Genomic DNA, 21,723 nt, shown 5'->3' on the forward strand with positions numbered 1-21,723 from the left:
ATATGTGTGGAACAGGAAACCCCCGAGGATCTCCAGAGCCATTCTCACGGCACCTATCAAGGCAGGCGGAATGTCCCTCCCACACTTTAAAAAATATTATCAGGCAGCCCAACTCTGGATCCTCAAGGAATGGTTGGGGGAGGACCAACAGACGATCTGGGTAACAAGACAGGGCGGTCGCCAGGACCCCCCTGGAGGACCTACTGTTGAAACAAACACAGACACCTGAACCTTAGAGTTAGTGAGGTCATGAAAGCCACCCTCAACGCATGGGACGACCAAACCAGGAAGGGAATCATGACCACCCCACTGGCCCCCTTCACGCCAATCTGCCAAAACCCTTAGTTCCCACCGGGACAGGAATCCGGCGCCTTTGAAAAATGGGAAACAGCTGGATGCAGGAAAATAGGTGAAATGATCCAGGATAAAGAAATACGATCTTTCGATGAATGTAAAAACATGTAGAAACTAACAGAAGCCGATTGTTATAGATACGAGCAAATAAAACACTGGCTAAGCACACCAGAGATCTTCCAGGCAGCCACAAGGGACCTTACACCATTTGAAAAGTACATAATATCCAACCCAGGAGACAAAAAACTGGTGGCAACCCTTTATACCCTCATTAACACACAAGGAGAGGAAATAAAATGGACATACATGAGGAGATGGGAAGCCACGCTGGGGGAAGAAATAACCAGGCAGCATTGGGAAGAACTCTGGGCAGGCACACCAAAACTCACCAGGGCAGTCCAAACCAGAGAAATGTGTTTGAAAATAATCACAAAATGGCACTACACACCCCAGAGAGGCTCAAATCAATGTACCTGGCAACGTCGGATCACTGCTGGAGGGGGTTCCCGGACGCAGGAACCTGGAGGCATACCTGGTGGGACTGCCAGGGAGTACAGGGCTTCTGGAAGGAAGTGCGATTGGAAATCCTGAAAATATTCCCAGAGGCAGACCAAAGAGTGTGGTTGTGCGGATTTAAAGACCCACAGGCGAAGAGACTACACAAGCACAATGGAGGAGCTTCATGGGTTTAGACATCGCGGCATGGGCAACGATAGCACAAAGCTGGAAGAAACGAGACCTGCCGCTGGTATACACCTGGCTGCAAAAGGTGTGGTCCCAAATGACCATGGAAAAGATTACGCACCATCTCCAGGACCAAAACAATACTTTCATGAAGGAATGGGGACACGTGCTGGAATATTTGAAATCAGACTACATGGAACAATGGTGCCCACATAACATTAAAATATCAGACATGTATAGTAAGGTTTATAGTCAAAATGTTGGAAAAAAAACTCGAACAAAAAAATCGAAAAAATGTCGAATTCAAAAATGTCGAAATCACATACATATAATAGAAAAGTCATTAATTCGAAAATCCAATGCTAAAATAACAATGTAAAATGTCACAAATACTAACGTTTTTTATGGGGGGTTCCCCCCCCCAACCCCCCTATCCCAAACACCTACCCCAACCCCCCCTCCTCCTCCTCCTCCCCATCCCTCCTACCCCCCATGGACATACCTTTATTTTAAAAAAAATGTATTAAATGTATGAACATTAATTTGATTTTTTTGTATTTCGACATTATTTTCAAATAAATATTTGACATTTTGACTTTCGAAAATATTGCATTCGAAAATATGACTGGACACCGTATAGTACGTAAACCTTCCAGAAGTGAAAAACTGATGAGGATCCACTCTTCCGGGGAAGGGGGGGGGGGGGGGGGGTGAGTTGGGAGAAATAATTGTGTTCATGTTTATTTTTGTACCAGAAAACAAAAATATGTTTTAAAAAAAAAAAGTATGTTATCATCAGATGGCAAGACAAAATATTAGCAATAATACGTGGACTGATATGCTGAACAGAATCATTGAATACATCCTCAAAGAAAGACATGCATTTCATGGTCGGAATTCAATCCAACTGAGGTGCATCTGAAATGACAGATAAGTTTACATTCAAGCCTCCTAAGTTTCATGCAAAGGTTACCACCACGTTTATTAGTGGCTGCCCTGGCCAATCCCAAAAACCGTATATCTGATTTATTAGCTAATTGGTGCTTTGTTTGCCAATGTAAGGCTAACGGTAAATTGACACTGGTTTTATTGAGACTGGACAGATGTTCTCTTACTCGAATCCTCAACTGCCTAATTGTACTTCCTATGTATAATTTCTTACAAACGCAAATAATTGCATAGACTACAAATTTTGTTTTGCAATTAATAAGATCTCCAATTGTAGTTTTTATCCCATTCTGATCTACAACATTCTGACAACTAGGATAGGCATACTGACACTGGTTACAATTACCACATTTGAAAAAACCTTTTGTTTTGGGCAACCATGTAGCTTGCCTCTCTGTGTCAGGAAGATCAAGGAAAGAAGGGCTAAGTCTGTTACGAAGAGTATTCGCCTTAGTGAAAATGAAATTGGGCCTGTCTGAGACATATGGCGTCAAGTCTGGATCCAATTTTAACAAATTCCAGTGTTTCGAAGCAAGTTTGTACAAGGTAGAAGGATCACTAGTATATTGTGTGATTAAAGAAACAGGTCTCTGTTGAATGTTCACATCGGTTTTGGTACCCAACAAATCCACCTGTTTAGTGAATTGGTATTTGTGAGATGCTTTGCATAGTGAAGAAGCTGGGTAGCCTCGTTGCTTAAAACAAGTAGTAAGCTGTGTACATTCGGTATGAAAATCAGTATCCTTAGAGCAATTTCTCCTTGCTCTGTAGAATTCACCAGAGGGGATGTTGTGTATAGTTGCTTTTTGGCGACAGCTCTTCGCATGTAGGATGGAATTAACAGATGTAGGTTTACGAAAAGTTCTAGTATGTAGTGTATTGTCCTCAATAAAGAATTCTAAATCTAGAAAAGTGATCATAGTAGGACTTGAGTGGCCAGACAAAGTAATTCCAAAATTATTAGTATTGATGTAATTAACAAAATCTTCAAATGAGCTATCACTGCCTTGTCAAATTATAAGAACATCATCTATGTATCTTTTCCAACATACTAGTTTGTTCTTAAATTCAAGTTTGTCAAGAACGAGTTTCCTCAAAATGTGACAAATAAATTTGCCAAGGGAGGTGCAAATTTGGCACCCATGGCAACACCTTTTGCAGGTAGTACACATTGTTGAAAAGACATACATTGTTTGCAAGAGCAAATTTGAGAAAAGATTTGATCATTTGTATATGACAATGATAAGATGCAGATGTATTTGGAAAAACAATCAATTGCCTGAATGGCTAAATCATGTTTGATGTTAGAGTATAATGCTGCAACATCAAGGGTAGCCAGACGAAAGGAGGGTTGACATGCAATAGTTTGTAAATATTGTAAGACTTGTGTACTGTCCCTAATATAGGTACTCATTTGCATGATGAAGGGCTGAAAAATCTCATCAAGGTACTGTGAAATAGCTTCAGTGACCCATCCGATGCCGCTCATAATTGGCCTTACTTCTGGCAAGTTATTAAACTGCTTGTGTATTTTGGGTAAAAAATACAGAGTAGGCATCGTGGGATCAGTCATAGTAAGAATTTTTTTTCTCATCATCGGTTAGAAATCCAGACGTATACCATTGATCAATTAGAGATTGTAAGTCAAGTACAATTTGTTTGGTGGGATTTTTGCTGAGCTTGATATAACAGTCTGGTGTCTAAGTGTTTCAGTCCCATCTGAATATAGTCCTCTGTGTTTAGTATCACAATATTGCCCCCTTTGTCTGCTTCCTTGATAGTAATAGTAGAGTCTTCTTCTAGTTGTTTCAAGGCTAGTATTTCTCATGCGTCCAAATTAGAGTGCCGCAGTTTGTTTGGTGGATTATCCAAAAAAGTATATAGATCCTTAGTCATCGCCTTGTGGAAAGTGTCAATGATGTCACTCCCAAAGACTGGTGTAAATTTGGATGTCGGTTTGAGCTCTTTTATGTCTAAATGTCTGGTTTGGACATGAAGGTCTGACATAATTTGCTCTCTGGTTGGTGGTGAATCAGTGGTAAGAGACACTAATGTCTCAATGTGATCAATGTCCAACATGGTATGTTGGCTGAGCCGAGGTACTTGTGGTTTAGCAACAAATATTTTAACCTGCGTTGCAAAAAAAACATTTCATTTCAATTTTCTGGTAAACTTAAAAAGGCCAATCTGGAATTGAACAAAGTCTGTACGTTTGGAAGGAGAAAAAGAGAGTCCTTTGTTAAGAACCTGTCATGATGCCCGCTCCCGGGGAGCCGGTTCAAGCCCGGCGTCCCCGAAAGCGGACATCCAGTCCCCAAGGAAGGACCCAGCAACCCCATATAGGGGCCCTTTGGACAGTGTCCTGGCGCCTATGGTGCCAGGCTCATAAAAGACATCAGTCCTGGCGCCATAGGCGTCAGGCTCATTATGGGAATGCTTGGGTGCACTTACCTGATGCAGACCATGCTGCAGGATCCCGGCCTCCTTGAGGCCTGAAAGGAACTACTTTACCTGTGGGACTAATTTACCATCCGGGCGTGGTCGGGGAAGGATACATACCTGGAACTTCTTCCAAGGCTATTTAAACCCCACCCGGACAGCCACACGTGCTTCGCGTTGTTCTGCATCTAGCAGCTGGACGCTCACCGTGTCTGCTCCTGCATCCTGACTTTTGCCACGCCTGCCAGCATCCTGGATCACCTGCAAAGGAAGAGAAGAAGAGAACAGAAGAAGGAAAAGTCCTTACCTGCTAAAACCGCATCCCGGAGACATCTCGCCGACAATCTTGAAAAGGAAGACTTTAATTTAAAAGCTCATCGCGTCGATCGCTGCAGCGCCGCATTCCACTCACCTTTACAGGGCACCTCCATGTTCAGCAGCGATCATCCGGATTCGCAGTCACGCCCCAGCGCCTAGGGAGAAAAACACCAGAACAAAAAGGTGAGAGAGAGAGGGAATAAGGAAAGCTAAATCTCCATGTTAAGACTTACCTGTTGATTCATTCCCTCTTCATTTCGGGTCCGCGCCGCATCCTGGCATTTCCGGACCCCGGCCCCTAAGGGGAAAAAAAAAGACATCAGCGTTAATGAGCGAATGAAAAGACATTACCAAAAAACGCTCATTAAAGACTTACCTGATTTCTACAAAGATTTCACCTCTCGGGTCGGTGCCTGTTGCCCGGCATTCCGTACCCCGGCCCCTATGGGGAAAAAGACACTAGCATTAGTACATTAATGCATGGACACAAGGGGAACCTCTTATCAAAAAACTTACCTGGAAGCCAAGCAAGTTTGGTTCTCACCAATCCGAAAATCCAGTGAAGTAAATGGATACCAACGCGCCCCTGCATCAGAAGCAGGATGCAGAGCTCGTCCTTCCAGACCCTAAGGTGAGACGCTACGAGAAATCACAGAAGGGTTTCAAGGAGGGTGAGAGGGGAAAGTGGGAGGCCGATTGCATTACCCCGCAGACAGTTAATCCCCTATTTTCGCCTACAGAAGGATACTTCTGCGAGCCAGACAAGCCAGATTTGGGGGCCCGGTCCAGTCCATCTTCCGAACCCTGCGCATCACCTTAGAAGAGGTCACAGCAGCGCAAACCAGGCCAGCGCCTCCGTGGGAGTCAGGTGAGCGTAACAGAACCCTCATTTGGTCATCTATCAAATTATGGTTGGATAAATTGACAACTAGGTTAGCCTGAGTTGCCTGTTCAACTGTTTCTTGGCGTTTGCTCTTGTGAGAATTCCTGTTCGTCCTGATTCTAGGCTTGCATTTGCCTCCCCTGCTGCCCTTGGCATGGAAATGGGTGTTTGCATATTTTGCACTGGTGGGTTTCGAAATCTTACTTGTTTGGTATAAGTGATAGGTTGGCTGTCCTTATTGTAGCGTCGGATTTGTTCTAATAAACCCTTGCGAGTGGCAGTGGTAGTGTCTATTTTAGGAGTTTCTGAGCTGGTTGATGGGGTATCTGTATCTGAATCAGGGTCTGAGCTAGTGGGGCTAGTGGTGGCCGTACTCCCTCGTGATTTGGATGGAATAATGTCCTATTTAGTTTGAAAGGTGTACACACGATCTTGCCTATAATCTTGGTCATCCCTAAAATATTTGCGAAATTTCCTAGGTTTAATCTCGTCCTGATACTCCCTAAGAATTTCATTCATTGTATCAACATTTTTTGTCTTAGTAGTCCCAGGATTCGTCATGGCTTTGATCTCTTCTTTGAGGGAATCTATTGCTGATAGAACTCTGGTGTGTTCCCTTTGGGCATGCATTATAAGTAATTCTATCATAGTTTGAGAACTTTGTGTAAGGTTGGCTTCCCATTTTTCAGCTATGTCAGCATCTTCTTCACTAGTGAAGTTGGGAAATATAAGAATAGGTAAGCCTCTTGGTGTTTTCTCATTTTCCAAGTAGTTTGTTAGGGAGGCTTGCTCCCAATACTTATTGATTTCCTTCTTTGATAGCCGTTCTAATTTGATGAATTTTTGCTTGAGTGTTTCAATTGAACTTAGATTGCTTCGACATGCGTTTGCTGTGCTTCCTCTAGGTGCAAAAAGAGCGGCCCGATCCTGTTCTCTATTGAGTAAGTAGTCAACCATTTTTAAATTGAAGATGGTGTGGTTGTCTGCAGCACCGTCATATAACGAATGATAAGAGATAACGACCCCCAGTTCTCCAGACTCTCATCAGCAGAGAGGGCAGAGAATGTGGGATGAGGCAAAAGAGCAGAAATGCAGGATGAATAAGGGTATTAAAAACAGAGATCGCAATGGAAATAGGTAGTAGCATGAGTAACGGCTAAAGGAGGTGAGGTAGGAGGAGGAACAACAGAGAAAGCGAAGATGATCAGATTAATAGACGGGCAGAGACAGGGGAGCACAGTAATGAGGAAACAAATAGAAGGTTCAAGCTGGAACCAGAAACATTGGAAGAGGGTGTGGGATGATGTGTGAAACCTGAGGGTATCCTCACACCTACTCCCCTTGGATCCTCTTCTCAGGTGGCCAGGGAAAGGTCATCGCTTCTGGATCCTGACCCTGGGGTGGAGAAGCGAGGGAGGATCACCAGGGTGGAGGATCTTTGGGGATTGGGAAGAGGATATCCACAGGAGACATTGTATCCCCCTTTCCCTTACAAAGGCCAACCCAACCCTCCTTTGTGGGCTATTGCAACACATCTCCCATCATTCAACCCACTATAGTACTGGGACGAGGAAGAAGCAACTAGGAGTAGTAAACACTAGCAAGTCATTTCATCACTAGTACTGAGACGAGTAAGAGGTCTGCAGAGTATTGTGAATGTCAGGCATGTCCCAACTGCTTTACCAATTGCCACCAGGCAAATCCAATTTGGGACTCACACCTGAAACCTGTCAAGTGGTTGCAGGTGTATAAGAAGGGAGGAGACCAACAGCAAGGACACCAACAGGGACTACTGAATGCGAGGAGTCAGCCGAGGTGGGTCCTGCAGGAGAGTCAGGATGCCGGCAGATGACCCCAGGGAACGCCAGAGTCCAGGGCCAGGCGGGCCACGAAAAGGACAGGAGCTGCAGACACAGAACAGAGAAGCCAAAACACCCACCAGCGTCTGCATAGGGAAAGCAGAGCTGCCGGTGGCTGGAGTTGCACAGTAGGAGCTGCAGAGAAGCCAAATGCCAGACATCAGCAGAGAGAAAGCAGAGATGCTGGCGGGAGAAGAGAGACCAAAGTGTGAGCAAGGCAGGCGGTTGCAGAAAGCTGTGCAGTCGGAGCCGAGACTAGAAGCACGGCTAACCGGAGGAAACACCAATGTCCGGTAAGTGAGGAGGGAGAATCACTGCAGCCGAGGTACTCCGGGTAACTGTGGGGAAACCGAAGTGAATGCTGAGTGCAGAAATGTATGTGCAGGATGAAACCTACCCGAAGCCACGGGTTGGGAGGAAAACAAGTACAATATAATGTGCAAGCCGCAAAGTAAAAGATAACAGATATTGAATAGGGAGTCAAAACGCTTTTAGCAAGGTCATGATCTGATGACAAGCATATGTGAACTTCAGATATTGCCTATTGTGAATGCCAAGCAAGAATCATGAAATACAGAACTTTGCAAGTATTGAAAAGTGCTGAAGAACCTGAAAGCAAAGTGGTGGGGGAAAGTGGTGGGGGAAACAAATCCACCGGGAAGTGAACTATAAACATAAATACAGTGTGGCAACGCAAAAGACTGGCAAAGGAGATGACACACATTGTGGCAAAGCCAAAAGATGAATAAGGAGAAGCAATCCTGAATAAAAACAAACTTGCTCACAACCGCCAGTAAGCGAAGAGAAGAAAAAACTGAAGGTAACTGAGCAAGGCAGTTGGTGATGTGGGGGGTTAAGGGTGGGACAGGCGCACAGAGGGACGCACAGAATTAAAAGATTCCAATAATTTAAACAAAGTTCTTAAAGGGGCAGCTATCTTTTGAAGCCTGTATTTTCCCGACTCGCCTGGGGACACAGGGAATACCAACCACTTGCGAACGAGCTCACAGTTGGGCTACCCACTATGGGTTGCACACTACGTCATAATAACAAGCAATTATAAGACAATAAAATGTGAAGGCCAAAGTAGTGATAGTTGTTAAACACATCATAACAGGCCTTTCATGTATAAGGCGTTCCAATACCGTCTTCAAAAGTCCAGTCTACTCCACAGTCTCTGGAAGTATTTGGGTATCCGAGAAAGGTTCCAGGGAATTAAATGGGAGTAGCCCATGAGAGGCCTCCCCGCTAGGGAGTCTAGGACAAAGCAGGCATTCGTGCATAGCTAAAGTAGTACTAAGAGTTAAGGGTCTTAAGTCAAATTGCAGAGTCCTGGAAAGCAGCTACCACCCACGGGGTCCCAGAGGATAATCCCCAGAAGAACTGACCGAGACACCACCACGACCTGGGGCCACGAATCTCGAGAGGGACAGCCGACTAGGTTGGCCCCACCAGTCAACAGGAAGCAGGAACCTCGCAGAGGTCTTCCCATCAAACTGATTCACGATGCAGGAGTTTTGGCTGAACCAAAGCTGGTCCCTGCAGCAGTCCTCCAATGTCACTCAGTCTTTGGATTTCTTCAGCTCCAATGCCCAAGTCTGTTTCTGGGGCCAGCTTGTCTCCAGCATTCAGACAGGGGTGTGAAATTAGCTCTTCAATAAGGGAAAATTCTACATTTAAACTTTGAGGTAGCTAACCAATAGTGTATTGCCAGGCTCCCAGAATCTGCCTATCATGTTCCTGGAGTAATGTGGACTGTGGCATACAGCCCCTTCTCCCCACTTCCTGCCACCTCAGACACAGGAGCAGGTGCATATAGAAAGCACCGAACCCCACTGCTACCTGGCAAGGTAGGATGGGCAACAAAGAACATACCATCAACAGGAATTAAAACACTCGAGGACATTTTGAGTGAATGGTTCTCTTAAGTGCATTGTTGCAGCTAAAAAAGAAGAATATCACTGTGCATCCACAAGAATGGTACACATGAAACTAATGCCATCAACCAGTTCAGAGGATGCCTAGAAAAGTCACAAATATTACGTAGAACAAAGAAAATGGGACAGTGTCCACAAAGCAATACATGGAAGAGGGGGTGTGTGTGCTGCAAGAGTAAACACTCATAGGCTACCCAGTGCACCCAAATAGACATGGCAAAGGGGTGCTAGAGAACCCTGGCAGTACACCACACATGGTAGAGGGTGGTGCCATAGGACAACATAGATGCCAGAACAAAGGGCAGAGTTCTCCCCACACTGGAAAGCCAAAATGGGGGACTCTGTCCCCAAAACAAAAGTGTATGTGGCGAGTCAGATAAAGTCTCACTTATCTTCAAAGTCAATGAAACAAACCCAAGTGAATCCAGCTACAATGCTGGAAGGCTCAAGGAAGAGGGAAAGATTCACAAAAATAACCTTGCATATTGAGATACCGCCCAACAATCAGTGGGTGGAACAGGCCGATTGACTGCGGGGCTGTGTAATCCAGATTTCTCCCAAAGGTTTCAGAAAGGGACCTTTAAAAAAAGATAGGAAACACTGGAGCAGCTGCTCTTAAGGGATTTATATGAACGTGGGCGCCACTCCCACTTTTGATAAATACAGGGTGACGTTCCACCTGGCAGACTTGGAACATTTACACTATCTTCCATTTGATGTCTGGTCACCCACGCACTTCCCGGTAAGCATTTGCCTGTGCTCGAATTCAAGCAAGTCTACCTCATTTGACCTGTGGTTACTCCCTCGACCCACAGCATTCTAGAGACAGTAACATACCTATTCCTCTCCACTGGCCTGCCAACCCCGATGTAACCCTCCCTCCCCTGGTCGGCTCTCGCTGTTGTAACTCAATATCCGGCATCTCTCCTGTACCGCACCGTTGTGTATTAGCATTCTACCTTGTCTACTAATGTGCGCTTGACTCGGGACCGGTCTTCCCTAATTACATTTTTGTAATCCTTGACTGCTCCATTATTGTCTGCCAAGTGTGATCTGCTCTATCCTGACTAATCTGACTGCAGGATAACTGTTTTGTTCTACTACCTTGCCCTAAGACCTGTTTTATCTATCTACCGCAGTGCACCATTCTGAACCACCATTGCCGCCATAACACTGCTCTCAATAATCACGGCTTGCATTGACATGAATGACCGCCGCTTCTTGCTGCCACAGCACTGTTATGTATAGTAACTTTACCATGTTGTGCAACCGCTGCCTTTGATGCATTTGTAATATGTTTATTCGCATCAGATTGACCTTTGCAAACGTGTACACACCTAGCCTCCTTCTGCTACCCTGCATTTTGTTGCCTCTGCACCATTATGTATAGCAACAGCACTGCGCTGCATAACCGCTGCATCTGATTTATCTGCAATATTACGATTATGAGCATCTGATTGCTCCCTCCCTGTGATCTGTGTGCTAATTTGAATAGTCCCAACCACTTGCTGCTACCTATTGCTATCCCATAGACACCTCACATGCCTGCCAGCACGTACTATCCCGCTTCTAGCTACTATCTCCCAGTGGAGCTCCATTTGCCGTGTGTGCATTAGTAGACTCCACTGTCGCACGCACAGTAATCTATCCGTACCAACCCGTTATACCCTCTTTAACAGCTACTTTCTTGCCACACTGTTCACTATGCTCATGCACCACCCAATACGATACTCTTATCTGTTACTATGCACGATAACACCCCTAGCTGAGACATTCACCCATTGCCACAGCGACCGTCCACCCCTCCCCTCCTACCTTGAGACATTGACTCTCACTATGTCTTATCCAGCCAGCTACCTTAACTACAATTGCCCATTATACCAGAGAGTGTCCAACCCCATCACTGGACGGCACCACAACAGCAACACATTGCTGACACATTCACCCTCACCCACTAATCCATATCGGAATTCCCCCGCCTTATGGGTGGAACACTTTGCCACCAAACCTACACCCAATCAACCATGTTCCATGCACCTAAGGAACCTCAGACCGGGCTCGAGATTCCCTCCTGCTTGCGGGGGCAATCACAGAAGCTCACCACCACATCTAATCTACCTCTACTCAGTCAGCTACCCGCTGGTTCCATAAACACCTCTCCCCTGATCACTACTGACCGCACCTCTCATACCCATAAGGAAACGCTAATTCAAGGATGCCTTGATCAACGCCAGGTCCCTACTGCTCATGCCTTGGACATCACTGATTTTATCACTACTCAAACCCTTGACTTCCTGGCCATAACAAAGACCTGGCTACATCCAGCCTCAGGACCATTACCAGTCCTTCCCATACCCACTGGCTACACTATCATCAGATGTGACCGTAACACCAATCAGTCGAAAGGCGGTGGTGTTGCCTTCATTCTCAAAACTTCCATCGGCCTCAGTTATCCATAATCTGCAACTCCCATCAGCAGAGTTACTATCAGTCAAACTTTCTATCTTACCCAACCAAACCGCCATCATGCACCTCATCTACAGGCCACCTGGACCTGTCAATACTTTCGCTGATTACATTATGTCCATATTAATACATAAAACCAAGACTAAATCCCAAATCATCCTACTTGGCGACTTCAACCTTGACTTCCAAGACCCCAACAACCCAAAAGCATTAGACATCGCCAACACTCTAACTGACCTGGGCTTCTCCCACCGCATTCAGGAAACTACCCACATCAAGCGGAAAACACTTGACTGGTTAGTCGACTTAAATTGCAGCATTAACCTACCCTGCGCTTGGTCAGACCATCATACGATTACCTTCAATATCAAAGCCAGTGACCAATGCCTTAAACAGGACATTGCGCCCCCAACTCATACTAGAAACAAAAGAGCAACATAACTTGTGAAAAGCTACTCCCACTTATCCTACCCATTTTAAACAAAGTATCATCTTCACAGACCCTACAGTATTAGTGGATATCTTCAACCACACCATGCTACAAGCCATGAAAGCTATTGCCCCAATCAAACTAAGGAAACCCAAACCACGCGCACACCTCAACTCGTGCTTCACGCAACATCCGAGAGTGCTACGTAAAGAAAAGCGAAATACTGAAGCCTGCTGGAAAAGTCATCCTTCTGACGCTAACAAGGAAGCCTCACTATAGCGTCCCTAATTATAAAGAGGCTATCTTCCAAGCGAAAAAAAGATACCTATAACAAGCTTATTATGCAAGCCGAGTCTAACACCAAGGAGCTCTTCAAGATTCTGAAAGAAATTGAATCTCCTGTAACTCCTCCCGATCCATGCAGCAAAGACAGCACATGGTGCGCGAATATACAAAAAACGCTCCTTGACAAAAATCGCTACACTCCAATCCAAAATTAACGCTAAACAAAGTAGCCTTCAGATCGACCAGCAGCTGAACAGGCTCCCCATCCCTCCGGCTCCCATCACTGCCATCGCCCACAAACAAACCTTTCAGTTTCTCACCACTATCACAGAGGTTGAACGTATCAACAAACTAAAGCCTTCCAACTGCCAAGGCGACACATGCCCAGCATCTATTATTAAGGAGGCCACACATGAACTAGCCCCTTTTATCACTGCCTCTATAAACTAGTCAATCAACGCAGGCATTCTCCCGGATAATCTCAAGGACGCTTGGGCCATCCCAATTCTCAAAAAAACTCACCCTTGACCCGAGCATACCTTCCAACTACAGGCCCATCACAATAGTACCATTCTTGCTTAAAATACTGGACCGTGCTGCCTATTTACAGATCCAGGAGTACTTGGAATCTAAAACTCCTTGGCCTCAGGAAATCCGGCTTAGGCATGGTACAGAGACTGCCCTTATTGATTTAAAAACCCAAATCGAGGACCTCAAAGACAAGGGGAAACTGGCCCTTCTACTATTATTAGATCCATCAGCAGCCTTTGATTTGGTCAACCACCAAATCCTCTGCCGACACCTCAAATCAGCTGCCCACTTCTCGGGCTCTGCCACCTCTTGGATTATATCCTTCCTGGATAATATATCTATGCAGGTCTTTTCCCCTATAGCCTTTGCTGAGCCTTCACCCGTCCTCTGCGACGTCCAAGGATTCTGTGTTTCCCCAACACTATACAACGGGTTTCCAAAATCTCTCTCCGATGTCCTTGACTATCTGGGTGTCACCCACACCAACTACGCCGATGACACCCAGATAATCATCCCCATCACCGGAGATCACCCAGTGGACACAAAATCCTTTAACAATGTATATCTGGTAATTCAGGCTTGGATGGCTCAACATGAGCTTTGGCTCAATGATAAGACAGAGCTCCTCATCTTGGGTTCCCATCATCGTCTTAATACACTAGATCCCGCATTCAAGTCTTATCATTGATGGCAAAACAATCAAGGTATCGAATGACACTAAAACGCTAGGTATCTACCTCGACTCGACCCTATCTCTGTCCAGGCAAACCAATACGGTAATATCAGCCTCCGCCTACATGTGCAAACTTATTACAGCCTGCCGACCCTTCCTCACTACTGCCAATTGCAAGACTCTTGCCAGAACAATCATTATGTCAAAGATAGACTATTGTAATGCCCTCTATTTAGGAACTACCCAACAAAACCTAAATAAACTTCCAGTCACCCAGAACAACACCATCAGGGCAGCCCTAAATATCCCCAGGAATCCGCACCTGTGACACCAGACTTAATTTACGCTGGCTCTCAGTAGCTCAGAGAATCTCCTTGAAAACACTTGCACTTACCCACAAGTGTCAGGCCAACCAGGCTCCTATCTACTTGGCTAGCCGATTCACTCCCCACACCTCTACCCAACCATAGAGAACTGCCCAAGCCCATTGCTTCTCCCTGCCCAGATTAAAGCTCCAGAAAGCTGGTGGGGTTAGTTCCCGGTCCTAGCTACCAAATTGTGGAATACTTTGCCTAACCCGCTGTGATGCTGGAAATGCATCGGAGGGACAGGGCCTCTGTATCCTTGTCCTTTACTGCTTTTCATCGTGTGTTCTGTCGTGTTTTCCGCGCAGGAGTTCACGTGGGACTCCTGGCAGTGCAGCTCTCTTTCTTTTGGTTTGGTGAACGGACCTGTGGGATACCCTTATGGCACCCATGGGTGGGGGTACAACCCTGTGCCCCTAGTGTATGCTTTTGGTCACCTGTGGGTGGCCCACAGAGCAGGGTATGGGCCGGTGGCAGCTCCATGCTGAATTTGACAGGTGCGCGGAGTATCCTCCATTTTGGGATACCCCGGCCCTGCCATTGGGATCAGTTGATTCCTGATGGAAAACAAGATGGCCCCGGTGGCCTCTTGCTTTCTATTACCCATTACCTTGTTTTCCAAAAGTCCTGGGAAGCCCTGACTCTGTCCCTTCCCCCTGACTGGCAGTTGGGTGGAAATGTCATATATGGTGTTGTTGTGAAGGCCCGGTCAGACTAGCTGGAGCCTTCCCGGTGATGTAGGTTGTGGGTACCTCCTGTGGGTGGGACCTGGGTGAATAGAGTGTGTGACAAATATGCATTCTGTGTTGTGGGTGTCTAGTATCTGGTGGTTGACACAATGACTGAGACAACCCTGCCCGAAACCGGTATGAATGCAGCTTGGAGTGTTGAGTTGCTCGGTACTTGTCCCAATACACACAACTTGGTGTGAGTGTCGGGAGAGAAGTGAATGGCCTGAATACCTCGTGTGCCTGATTGGCTGCCTGCCTGCATGAATGCCCGTAGTCGTGATTGGATGCTTGAGTTTGACCCAGCGGAATGAATGGGAGATCAACAGTATATCTGGGGACCTCTCACTGCTAGGAATCGTGTTCAGAAGCTGAAGTCCACTACGACGAGTAACTGGATTAACTGACGCTTGACCTTGAAGCCCTGCTGGACGAGAAGAATTGCTGTGGCTCTCCTTCACAATCCGAAAGCTGCTGTGCCTCCAAAGACTGACCCAGAGAAGACCTGGTAAGGCGCCCTCTTCCCGAGCTACGAGGGACCATCGTGCACAGCTGTTCTTTGCCAACGCTCCCTGGTAGACAGACCTTCAACAGGCTGCCGACCCGATACGGGGGCGGCTGCGGAACTCAAAGAGAAGCATTCGCACTGTTGTCCGCCACTGTCGACGACCGCTGTCGCCGACCAGAGCCGCCGTGCTCCCGTTTGCCTAAGAACTTCAATTGATCATCCGACGCTCTCGTCTGCATCGTCATCCGCTTGTCTCCCGCTGGAGAAGCCCCGACCGTCGACGCGCCGAGGAGAATCCGCTGGTGGGTTTCCCGCCACCTACAGACCGCAGAGACGCCGACGACTCGACGCCCTTGCTGGGCCACAGTTCATCATCTCTTTGCGGTCCAGAACTATCGTCACCGAGGTGCCCTGCACGCCTCTTCCTTGCAGGACGCCGATGCTCTCATCGACGAGCACCGCTAGGAACGAAGCTGTCACTTCCCTGCCGTAGTTCACCCTGTTCACCGTCAGACGTTCGATGACCCGTGACTCCCGCCTTAAAGAGAGGGCACTCAAGAAGGGCCGTCGATTCCCCGACACCTCTCGGCGATCCGTGGCTCCCGCCTGAAAGGGAGGCACTCAAGAAGGATCGGTCGGTGCATCGTCGGAGAACTCTTTTCCACCAGGTACATTGGGGGGGGTAAAACCTTAATAGGAAGAAGTAAGACTATCGAACATTATATGGACTGGGCTTGTGCTATATATCTTTATTTAGAGGTTGCCCAGGTGGGGGGGGGATCTCCACTCAGAACTGCGCCTAGCTGTAGGGGTCAGTATTCTGCCTATTGTTCCAACCATCTTACGTTCCTGCCTATCTCTATTGCTGGTTTCCTCGTTATTGATCTGTGTGACATTTTAACCGTACAGTTGATGCACTTCAATGAGATTTGATAACATTAGTGGTACCACTTTAGAACTGTATATATTTATCATTATTGACTTCCAAGTACAAAGTGTGTTATTGTGATCGTGTACATACCTTTGAATATTAATTATATAAAGACTGTTTTCAGTAATACAGTGTGTGGACATTCCTTTGTGGGGGCTCGGGGACTACACTTAAGAACCAGTCTGCATCACCTCCTTAGAAGCTAGGCCTTGATTGCTCGACCACGTACCAATAATAAAGAATCTTGGCTGGGGTCCTCTACCATAGAGAGCGGAAGTACAAACACCCCCCTACCAGTCTTTACACCCGCTTAAATCCGAACCCTCCTACCACCACTTCAGAAGTAAAGCCAAACAGTGGCTATCTGCTCAAGACAATCTTCCTTTGAAATGACTTTGTACCTGCTGCTGCCCTGCTTGCACCTGGACTGTTCTAATGTATATATAACCTATATGTAATTTTGTAACTGTATATATATTGTACACATATATTGCATGTTATGTACTGTACATATATTCTGTATTCTTAATCTTGTAACTATGACTGCTCATATACTCCACACACTTATATTGTATATTATGTACTGTACACATACTCTGTATTCCTACCATCTCCTACTACCTGTAATCTGTAATGTTTGTCACTGTAACCTAAGATACACGCCCAGATGTCTTTGGGCAGGTGCGCTATACAAATAAAGAAAATACTAAATAATATTTCCAACTGAGTCACTCCATCTTTCAAAAAAAGTTATATTAGCTGGAACCCGCACTCCCAAGAGGTTAGACCTACCTCTGGTTGAGGAAATGTCACTAAATCCTATTTTTCAGAACTATAAAGTTCTTGATAGATCACCTATGGAAATTCCGACATGTATGTTTTTTGGGACAAGAGTTGGGCATTCGTATCTGGAACAGTTGTGGGCCCCCATTTGGTGAAGTGCTCTGAAAACTTCTAGATGGACAACAAAAGAATGTACTCATAAGGTATGTTTTCGTTGGTACTTGGCACCTCAGTTTGAACAAAATGCATTAAGACCTCTTGCATAGTGGCAGGACGGACTGACAACACTGGAAATCTGGCACATAAGTGGTGGACAACATTTTGAAAGGAAGTTCTTGGCCACATTGAAAGGTTCTGGAGGTTCAGCTCCTTCTCATCCCAATTATGGTGATTTTCGGTGGCATAGATGAGAAACACAAGGAGAGGCTCGTTGGCGTCACTCCTCTCCACACCCCATTTGACAATTGCTCAGTATCGGAAATACTCACAAGGACCCATTACGTCTCATTGGTGGGTAAATAACTGGGAGGTTCTCACAATGGAAAAGATCATAGCATGGATTACAAACAAGTGGAACGTGGTCTCCATTTACACATCTAAAGGACAAGGGACAACGTTATCAATATACACCAATATTCTTGAACAACTCTGCTCCGAAACGTAGGAAGATTTATGTGGCGTCCTGCCTGAAATTACTGCTGACAGGCTGGGAATGTTTGATGGATATGAAGGCCTCATGTGGTTCCTAAAGGTTATTGGTGTTGCCCAGCCTCTGCTGATGTTTTTTATGCATCATTTCCTCTTTTTCTCGCTCTCTTTCATTCTCATTTAGGTCTTAAAGAGATCAATACTTTTTGTTCACAGTTATCAGGTTCAAGCTTGACGCAGTGTATTATTGTGACCCAAATAAAGTAAAGCTTATAAAAAAAGTAATCATGAGCTATTCACGTGGCATCTAAACTTACACTTGTGAATCTATAAACACAATGAGGAACAAGTATGAATCCCTGTTGAATCTCAAAATCCAATGCAAGAATAGCCGTATTTACACATGTGCGTTCGGCCAAGCCCATCAGAGCAATAATGCAACACTACCAGCCAGCAAAAAAAAAAAAAAAAAAAGATATTGGTCTTCCATACACGCTGATGCGTCCCATTCCCAAAGTTCTCAGCAACAGAAGCTGCATTTGGGAACACACCATGCCACTATGAAGGGAGTTTTTTTTTTCTCCAAGCTTGTGCAACTGATTACAAATCTGGTTGTTACATACCCAAATGTGTTCCTGCTCGATGTAATCGAGCCTGATGAATCATTAATGCAATAAACATGCAAAGTACTGATAGTCTTAATTCCATCGTTTGTGCGCAATCAAAAAACGAAATAATAGCAACTGCTAAGCAAGCAGACTAGTAGATAGTGCCGTGGGAGTGCCAGCAAGACCAAAACTCACCGGTTTCACTATCCACTTCTGGCGGGTACCACTCTCCTCCCAAGCCTTCTTCAGCAGTTTGATGTCGAGGGGCAAGACAAAGGACTGGGGAAAAAAGTTGAACTCTTTCCTCCCAAAGCGAACCTGCATCTTGGACAAGTTCCGCCACAGACGGTCCTTCCTCCCAATTTGAAAGGAGCCAGGAAAGTGGTTCAACTGAAAGGAAGCAATAAACAAGTTAGAGGCAGTTTGTATACAGTGTTTAATTTGGTTACAACTCCCCATAGACAAATGCAGTGCTTCGATAGGCCAAAAAGTACCATTATCTACACCTTCAGAATCATAGACACAGGGAGCTAAAATACAACAAAAATACTCGTATGGCAGAGCAATTTAAAGGAATGAGCCAATGTTTTGAAGACAAGCTATCAGTCAATGTGTGATGCTGGCATTAGGAAAAGTCATTCACTTAAATGGCTTGCACACAGGGGCATCGTCCACTTTACTACCTGCATTGTAAAACCAGATATTGTATGGCAAAGCCTGGTTTGTTATCATTGGAGAATCATTATCCATTTAGGGATATAGTTATCCATCATTCTGATTAGTGTGATCAGGGACGTCATTTCACCAAAATGCCAGGGGTAGCGGAAATGACATCACACAACCCTTGACCCATGATGACATCACAGGAAGTGATGTCATTTGACCCCACCCCGAATTGATATCGCGGGAAGTGATGGAACACGACCTTTCAGCTGTTGACAAAATAGGAAGTGTCATCACACAGCATTGTACACTATGAAAAAAAAATGGTTACGATATCACTATAATGTGATGTACATTTCATACAAGAATGGATCACCATATGTATCGTTAAGATCATTGTGTATAGACCCATATTACCAAATTACTGTGAATGCAAGCACGCCCATGACCGAATGATAATGAGGTATCATATAGCACTTGCGCTCAAGCGCTTTATATAGAAAAAATATACACCCAATATCACCGAACCTGTGTTGGTACTCATTAAATCGACCTCAGAAGGATGAAAGGCTGAGTTGAGGCATTTAAGAACAGACTAAATCAGTGACTCACCCCCTGAAGTGTGCCTGAAATAAACCTTTAATGAGTCTAGCAATTATTGTATAGAATTCCCAAGAACAAGTTACTCTCTTACCTGGTAACATTCTTTCGATGGGATGGTCCGACAATGTATTCCATATCTATGACAGTAATCACCACAGCTGTGCTGCTTCGGAAAATCTTTCTGCGTCCTGCGCCGATGACGTCAATACGCTGCCCTCGAGGACCTCCTCCGACGGCCAACGTCACTGGATGTTATAAGTAGGACGCACGACGCCCGTAGCCTCAGTTGTAGTTTTTTCCCAGAACGTGTGGCACCAGTCTTCTGCCATCAGACCACACAAAGCCTTGCGGAAACGTAAGCTGCAATCGCATAAGAAATTTTGTAGCGGGGAAGGCGGGGAGGGAGCGATACAGAATAAGTCGTCGGACCATCCCAACGAAAGAACGTTACCAGGTAAGAGTGTAACTTGTTCTTCGAGGGGATTGGGTCCTCCGACGTATTCCATATCTATGACAGACTCCCAAAGCAGTACCAACGTAAGGAGGTGGGAAAAAATTTAGAAACATAAAAATTTAGAATGCCCAATCAAATTGCAGAGTAAAGGACCGCCTTGCCAAAGGCCAGATCCTGCCCACGGATACAATCGAGGGAGTAGTGACATACAAAAGTATGGACCGAAGCCCAGGTGGCTGCTTCACAGATGTTACGAATAGGAACACCCCTCTGCAGGGCAGTAGAGGCAGCCATACCCCTGGTAGAATGGGCCCGCAAGCCTATCGGAGTGTCCTTACCGCCAAGCGGTAACATTCAGAAATTGCCAGGATAATCCATCGAGACAAAGTCTGCTTAGTAACAGCTTGTCCCATACGCCCAGCGTAACCAATAAAGAGTTGATCGTCCACTCTGACCCGGGACATGCGTGAAATATAAAAGCTTAAAGCTCTCCTAGGATCCAGCCTATGGAGTCTCTCCTCTTCCTTACCAGGATACAGAGGAGGATAAAATGCCGGAAGAATAACCTTCTGGCTTAAATGAAATTCCGACACCACCTTCGGAAGAAAGGAAGGACGAACTCCAAGGACAACCCTGTCCTTGTGAAACACAGTGAAGGGTAGCTTAACTGAAAGTGCCTGTAACTCACTCACTCAGCGAGCGGAAGTGACCGCAACTAATAATACAGTTTTAAGAGTTAAGAGTCTCAAAGGGCAGGAATGCAGAGGCTCAAACGGAGCACCCATTAGAAACTTGAGAACAAGGTTCAAATCCCAACCGGGCACCTGGAAAGGTGACGGAGGGAACACATTAGTGAGCCCTTTTAGAAACTGAGAAATTAAAGGAATTTTAAAATAAGAACACTTCAAATGAGCGCTTAAATATGGACAGCGCCGCCAGGTAACCTTTAACAGTACCCACTTGCAGGCCCTTGTGGGCCAAAGAAAGCAAAAAAGACAACCACAGGAAAGTCAAATGAAAAAGGATCCACATTCTTAACCCTGCACCAGTCGCAGAACTTTCTCCAATGGCAACGGTACAGGGACTTTGTTGCCGGCCGTCTGGCCGAAAGCAACACCTCTATCACGTCGTCACGGAGGTCCCAATCCTTATACCTCAACCTTTCAGAAGCCAAGCGTGAAGGTTGAGGCATCTGACCTCTGGATGGAAAACCTGACCCCCCTCCCGTGAGAGCAGATCGTCTTGGTAGGGAAGACGACATGGAGGGCAGATGGACAAGTCGAGAAGGTCCGGGTACAACGTCCTCCTGGCCCATGCCAGAGCAATGAGGATCATCCGGGAAACTAACCTCCGTAACCTCTGCAGCACTGGGGACTGGAGGAAACGCGTACAGCAGCGGGAATGACCACTCCACCACAAACGTGTCTCCTAAGGTTCCTCCTGGAGGAAATTCCCACAAGCAGAACCTTTCGCACTTCCGGTTGACACTGGAGGCGAACAGATCCACTTGAGGGGTCCCCCAAAGGGCAAAGATCTCCAGGAGAATCTCCGGAGCCAACTCCCACTCGTGAGAGATTGCGCTCTTCCTGCTCAGAGCGTCTGCCGTCTCGTTTTCTTCTCCGGCC

At 45.9% G+C, this 21,723-nt stretch overlaps 1 protein-coding gene across 3 annotated transcripts in view; it reads right to left on the reverse strand.

Annotated features, from left to right (window-relative positions):
- The window catches only part of TTLL4 (tubulin tyrosine ligase like 4), a 1,554,536-nt gene that overhangs the window by 831,581 nt on the left and 701,232 nt on the right, over positions 1-21,723 (reverse strand). For all 3 annotated transcript variants that reach the window (XM_069616870.1, XM_069616872.1, XM_069616871.1), the window contains one exon: positions 18,574-18,768. In XM_069616870.1, coding sequence (XP_069472971.1) covers positions 18,574-18,768 — 195 coding nt within the window. The remainder of the gene's footprint in view (positions 1-18,573; positions 18,769-21,723) is intronic.

This window comes from Ambystoma mexicanum, chromosome 9, assembly GCF_040938575.1.
Source record: "Ambystoma mexicanum isolate Mex_15411 chromosome 9, UKY_AmexF1_1, whole genome shotgun sequence".
Classification (NCBI taxonomy): domain Eukaryota; kingdom Metazoa; phylum Chordata; class Amphibia; order Caudata; family Ambystomatidae; genus Ambystoma; species Ambystoma mexicanum.